General features: G+C 31.0%; 1 protein-coding gene across 1 annotated transcript; it reads right to left on the bottom strand.

Annotated features, from left to right (window-relative positions):
- Nucleotides 1-302: 302 nt before the first annotated feature.
- LOC126847875 (uncharacterized) lies at nt 303-3564 on the bottom strand. The gene is made up of 8 exons (XM_050588289.1): nt 3526-3564; nt 3352-3450; nt 2632-2682; nt 2389-2550; nt 973-1238; nt 660-818; nt 466-542; nt 303-394 (listed from the first exon to the last, which is right to left on the bottom strand). The coding sequence occupies exons 1-8, from the start codon at nt 3562-3564 to the stop codon at nt 303-305; spliced, it is 945 nt and encodes a 314-aa protein (XP_050444246.1).
- Between the last annotated feature and the right edge of the window lie 3879 nt (nt 3565-7443).

Consider the following 7443-nt stretch of genomic DNA (forward strand, 5'->3'; position numbering starts at 1 on the left):
TTGTATATAGAATAATATATATTTATATTTTAGCTACAAAATGCACCCGCGTAATAAAATGGTTTAAATTCTGAATGGTTATTATAAGAGTTTTTACCTTATTTTTTTATCGGTTCCAACAATTAGGATTGATAAAATGTCGTAAAATTATGAAAAACATCTTCACGCACTTTCAATAGCTTTCTCAAACAACTTTAATACTTTTCCCACAATATTTATTAGACATATTGTATGTTAATCATAAATGTTAGTTAGCAAGAATAACTAAAATTGTTTTAACAAGACGTAGCAAATATTTCCGATTAATCTTCAAATTCGTGAGCTTTGACGTGCGGCGATCTTATTAGGTCTTCAAAGTTTTCGGCTAGGCAATGGAATGGACAACAGTCTTCGTCTGTTGAGCGAATTATAACGTACCAAACGTGATTTGCTAGTTACTGTAATTAATAAATAAATTGTTTTTACCTATTTTTGCTCCGGTTATTTCATCGACGACATTTTCGCAACCGTCCTCCAGGACATACTTGCCAGGTTCTGCGTAACTACAAACAATATTTAAACTCTGTAAGACGCGTATGCTAATGATACAAGTACTAGTCATAATATATAATATTTACTATAAATATCACAAACGATAACCCGTTAATAGAAAACCTTACCTTTCGTTATAAACCGTACAGCATTCAACGGCAGCGTTTGGCTTGCAGTATTCCAATCTAACGGCCCACGGGAGTTCCGGCTTTTCTGGTATTTCATGTGGTCTATAGCTGTTTTTGGTAACCGTCTCGAGATTCATATCGCCAGCTGGTTGGGTATAACTGAAATGAAACACCAATGTTAAAAGATGTGAATGCTTAAGCATTCATAAGGCATCCTTTTTTTTTTTTTTTTTACAAATTTTTAGGACATTTTAAAATACAAATATTTGGCAATCTTTGACGAATGGCGACTGGTTATGAATACAGTAAATACCTGAGAAGTGGTTTGCAATTTTTGACCGGAGAAATTTCAACGGGCCTGTAAGAGAATGCGTTGGTGGTTTGCGAGTCCATCGGGCAATTGGGCACGTACAAGTTATCGTGACGCTTGATGCTGTCTTCCCGTTTGCAGTCCTTTTGCACATCGTAGTAGTCGTGTTTTTGAGTAGTCAACAACCGCATGCAGCCTTCGCCCATCATTCTGTGATCTCTCGGTTTGATTTTCTGTACCAAAGACCCGCACGGCCTCTGGTAGCTTAGCTATATACAATATATAGGTACAGTTTTTACTAATAAATATTTCTAGCGAAGTAATCAAAACAATTACTATCACATAAACTTGTTGCTTTTTAAAATTTGCAAAAAAAGCTACTTATTACATGTTTCAAAATTTAAACTATTTGAATTCGGGGGGGGGGGGAGGGAATTCTAATAGTTTAATTTTTTTTTAGTCGGATGAACCCAGAATTTTGCCTACCTGGCATATTTAGCGATTTGTTTACAAAAAAATACAATTTGTGTCTTAGATGTAATAATTTCACAAGCTAAAAAATTACATTTTTAATGGAGGAAACAATTGAATCGGTCATTCCAAAAACGACACAAGTTACAAAATTGAAATGTTACACTAGCCACAAAAAACTTCATAACTAGTTTTTGCAGTGATTCTAATTTCTTGTCCTCAACATTTGTATGGAATATGAGTCTGACAAATTTAGTTTTCACACAGAATACGTAACTAAGTATAAAATTATCAAATTTGACAAAAACGAATTGTTGAAAAATCAGTGACTTATGTCGTTTTTTAAATGACCGATTCAACTGTTATATTTGGTAAAAAAATGTATTTTTTTTTTTGTTATTAAATTGATGGATTTATTTAATGCATAATGAGTAATTTTAAATGTGTTATTTTTGTTATAAAATTAAGGGTGACTAGAAAATCTGATAGAGCACATTTGAAGAAAAATGGATAAAATAGATTTAATCCAATGCTATAATTAAATGCGTTATACTTTTTTTAAAGAAAATTAGCAAAGAACGAGTAAACTTATATCCTCTACTAGTGTAGTAATTTTCTTTTTAAAAATTAACGTTATTCGTTAGTCACGCTTTAGATTGAAAAACGTGTAAAAATAACTATTTAATCAAAATGTACAAAATGGTTTTTTTTTTTTAGTTAAATTGTATTTTGTTCTAGCAGCCAGTATTAGTTTTAAGGGTCTTGTTCAGAGTTGGCAAAAATCTGGGTTTTTTTTAACAAACCTACAGAAAAATAATATTTTTCCAAGTACTTATTTTTTCAATAGTTCAGTGGGATTTTACATGTAAATACAGCCCCGGCTTTTTTATGCCAACCCTGGTCTCGTTAAATAAAATAATATAAAAAAAAAATTATGGGCTGACGAACCATTTGCACAGAGACGCCGTTAAACTCGCCGGCCATTTTCAAATTATCTTGTTTGATGACAGGTTTTTGCCTTGAATTAGAAATAGCGTTTGAGTCGTGAAACTGATAGGATTTGCTGTATATGGAGTTTTCGTCGAACGGATGGTCGCAGACATTTAGCACCTGAACCAGAAAATAGATGTACCTGGGTAAATAAGAAAATAATAGGTGTTATTGGTTGATAATTTTGATTTTTTTACTCACCTCCACAGGTTTACAGGAATCTGATCTTTTCGGCTGGACATATTTATAGTTCTAAAGAAAAAAATTACAAAATAATTGAAGTGTTCAATCTAATAGAAAACATGTATAGTATAACTTTACTCAAAATTCAAAACAATTACACATGTTTAATAATCTGTGTTTATTTTATTTTTGGAATAACGCAGTGTATTTAAAATTGTACCTCAAACAAGTAGGTACGTCAATCGTTCTGACGACGATGGTACTTGTTGCAAAGGACATGTTAAATAATAACATAGGTACGATTTAAGACTTCAATGGTTGGTTTTTGATTTACGGATATGGTCTGTTCTATTGCACTTACATTTTAATTGTTAAAACAGTACCTAACTAGCTTTGACTATACACATCAAATCAGCTAGATTATTTTGACGGTTAAAAAAATTAAACACCTGTTTGAATTCATGTTATAATATATCGCCATTAAACAAATTGACATTATAGCTGTAATCAAAATATGTTATAAAACAATGTCACCTACTTCTTAAACTAATTCTTTGTTAGATGTTTTAGTTTTGTTTAGATATAAATCCGTCTCATCGTATCATGTATCTTAATTTGTTTGTTTCGTTTTACTTGTATACGTTTTTTAAAGTTTATTACAAACTTGACCGACAAGATTTTCAACTAAAGTACCTAAAAATGGGTTTTCCCCAATAAGCAGGTACACCCCCGTGTTACCTTTAAAGTCGGACAGATTGTACTTTTACATTTACAGCTCTTGTAATTGGCTGTCTTGCGTACACATGATTTTGGTATTCCATCTCTTGCTCCGGCGCACTACAAATTACACGAACATAATATTTTTCACCTTTAGCGCTCTTACTGTAATAGTTGAAAAGTTAACAGACATACTTTGAACATGTTTTCCATGCAATCCTTGACTTGGGCCATTTAAGTTTAACTTCTTAACGTAACCGAGTCCGGTTTAAAAATTCTAACTTGAAATGTTGAATCAATATTTATATTATGTTTGTTTGTTTACAACTATTGTTTTTTTTAGTTTAGTTTGTTTGTTAACATCTGTTCTGGGAGTCATTGATTTTCACATTAACCCATTGAGTATTATAATATACGGCTAATAAAATATGACAATAACATATAGGTAGGTATATAAATTATGACATTCTTGCGAGAAGTTCTTCATGCAATGAATTAAGTTTAAAATGGTTTGAATCTGGTGTTAGTGAAAATACATTTTGTGGACGTATACAAAATATCGTACCTGGAGAATCAGCTTGTTTTGAATGTGCTCCACCATTTGTTGTGGCATCTAAAGTAGATGAAAAATCATTGGAAAAAGATGGCGTATGTGCTGCAAGTTTACCAACTATACCAACTCCTCTTGTCGTTTAATGCAAATGTTATCCTTGCAGCTAGGATTGGGTTAGGTAGGTCTCTGGTTAGGTCTCTTGACGGGTTTTTGGTAAATTCGATGTTGGTACTATTAAATAATATTTCTAATAATTTATTAAATATTAAATCGACCATAATAATTGCACAATTCAGACTTTACAAATGTACATTTAATAATAATTGAGACAACAATAGTCTGTAATTTATAATTGTACAAGTTCTATAAATAATAATAGAAGTAAAATATTTAAAAAAAAATACATTGATCAATGTGATTGGAAATGTACAGAACATATCACGCTGTTATTAGAGACGTCAGCTGGGTTAATTGTATTTGCTGAAATAAAATTTAGCCATTTTGTCCTATAATATTCTTGTCTAGGAAATCTGAAATTAAATAATAATGTTTATTAGTTAATTAAAGTACGAGTTAATATTTTTTTTTGTTATCCTAACATTTCATGTAAATAATAGTGGTTGTAATTTAAAACTTACTTATGAAATATGCTTTGAGATTTTGATTTAGCATTTCTAGTCCTGCAACAAAAAATACTGCTAACCATAAAAAAATTACAATTTTTAAAAAAAAAAGATAATAATATTTTTTAAAACACAATAAAGCTTTAATATAATGTTGACTCAAAATAAATATGAAGTACTTAGCTGAAAATTCAAGATTATTGGTGTTCCCCGGCATCATAGATAAATATAGTACCCAGAACACAATAGTTCCATAGGGCATAGATCTATTTTTTTATGATACATGATAGTACATTTATAAATATTCACACACAAAAAATAGTACTATTTGCAATTTGGTAAAATTATTTTATTATAAATGTTGACATGTCAATTGTGATACTCAAATATGCAAATTAAACAGGGATTCTTAAATATTCATAAAAATTGTATATGATATTATTTACATACATAATAATATATTGTTAGGTAATTTATATTATATGACCTTATAAACCTTTAGTTTTCTTACTTTTGAATAGCACTAAAAGACTTAATGATTTTTACATTGTTATTAAAATATATTTGAAATAAATAAAAATTAATCAAATTCTGACGTACATAGTAGTTTTGGGGTATATTGCTATATTGCACACAATCCCATCTATGATTTAGTAATTTTATTTATGAAGCAACTGTATAATGTGCGTTATTACTCTGCCGCTCTATCTAATACTAGCCACGCGCCTGCTCGTTTTAACAATTTTTTTAATGTTTAATATATATCTGTGGCTTGGAGCAAGAAGGGCCAATGATACTTTTTGCAACTTTCGGAAAATGAGCTTTGAAGTTTTTATTTTCCATTAGGCTCTATGTTAATTTTTTTATGAAACTCTTCATGAGTAATTCATTTTTAGCCTCGGAATGTGATTTTTGTAATTCTCGTCATCAAAGTCATCTACATCTGTGAGACTGTTGCTGTCAGAAGGTATAACTTTGTACAGATAATCCACAATATAAATTATAACTCATTATGAATAAAAAATAACAAATTAATTATAACAAAATATTGGAAAATGTTACTCCGTGTAACAAACCATAAATCGAAGCTTCTAATGCAAGTAATCGCGAGAACTCCACTTTTGAGTTACTAAACAAACATCACGTGTCAATAATAATGTTTTGTAGGTTTGATCTCAATATCTAAAAAAACTTAATATGATATGTAAAATCTACCTACACCATCGTATTTCTATTCTGCGTTATGAAATACACAAGGATAGATCATTTTTTTAAATAAAATCAAATATTATCTGTTCGAGAAATATTAAAAAAAAAAAGACAGATTTCAATTTTCTCAAATTATTCTATCCAAAGACTACACTCCCATAATTGTGGATTGACCAAAAAATAAGTTGTAGCGAAAAGTTCAGCTTTGTTTTTCAATTACTTCTCAACTTAACTTAAGAGGCCCGGGTAAAATTTATGGAATGATCTAAAATTTTGAACGACTCATTTTTAGAAACATTAGAACCGATTAGAGTTTTTGAACAATATGGGCAACGATTAGCTCGTCTTCATTAGGGAATATTTTTTAAACTAGACATTAGGGCTTAAAATACGGTAGATCGTTATCTACTGATGCTCTACAAACATACGTACCCATATATTAATGGAGGTACATATTAATTATTAACACTACTCAAGAGTTAATAATATTTTATTGGGATTCTGCGAACGCCTGCAGTTGTTTCCTGCACAGCTAAAAACAAAACAATAAATTTAACGTTTTCATTTGCTCTCTTGTACTACAGCCGTTTATTTCCATTTAGTTTCCATCGGCTTTGGTGCACACACTTCCTGTAAAGTCTTGGCTTTGCTGTTTAGCAACAGTTTAGACTTGACGTTGGCGTATTTCTTTAGCCCTTTGAACTCGGGTTTGTCCGGCAACATTAATCTGGGTATCCTGTGCTGGTGTTTGGCAGCGTACCCTCTTATCCAGTGCTTCGGTATTTCCTTTTCCACGTTTACGGTTTTGAGATATGCATTTTTCTCCATCATCCACGTTCGCTGATAGTCCATGGACAGCAATAGAAACATATCCGGATCGGTGCACTTGTCGTTGTACGACGGCGTAAACGCTTCGACGTTGGTATAATCAGAACTCACGATATTGTCCCGGCGTTTCAACGGCACTGCCGGCTCGAACTTTAACTTGTGACTGACCATTTGTTGTCCTTATAAGTATTTGTAGCAATCCAGATACTTTATAGTTTACACGAAATGTATGTTTTTGAGATTTTTGTTTAAAACGCATTCCTTGGTTACCTAGCATGTATAAAAAAATGAATATATATTATACATTTTAATTTCTCCACTTTAGAAAATATCTTAAAACCAAAAATTTTAATTTTACAATGCGATGCATTATAATATACGATTTAAACTATTTATGAATAGGTGTAGTGCCTAACCTACATGATTAAAAGGCTTGTGAGAAAAATATTTAATTAAGCTAAAAAAAAAAATACCCCAGTGTCTATTGTTAAGGCCGATAAATTTAGGGGCCGCTGGTCATTTTAATTTCACGGCACGGAACATCGACATCCACGTTGGAAATTATTGTAATTATTATAATACATTATGGGCGGTTTTTGGTAACCGAGAAAAACGGCCAGTTGACTTTTGAAAAATAACCATCCGATCTGATCAATCATTAAATTGTTACGGTTGGAGTTGTGCTTTCAAAACCACGTTTCATGTGAAAACAATTTATTTTAACAATAATCAATGTTCGAAACTTACATTTTTAAAAGAAACGAATTTCCGAAGGGCTTTTTGATCAGTGCTACGTAAAACACATCCTTTTCTACAAATTTTTTAGATCCTTGTATTTTTCGGGAAATAAAAATATAAGATAGCTTAGACAGACACCTATATATTATGGCGAAATTTAGT

The sequence above is a fragment of the Adelges cooleyi genome, unplaced genomic scaffold, assembly GCF_023614345.1.
Source record: "Adelges cooleyi isolate 19-005CV unplaced genomic scaffold, UGA_ACOO_1.1 ACOO_flye_CR_arks_rails_tigmint_CR_PRNA_124, whole genome shotgun sequence".
Lineage (NCBI taxonomy): Eukaryota > Metazoa > Arthropoda > Insecta > Hemiptera > Adelgidae > Adelges > Adelges cooleyi.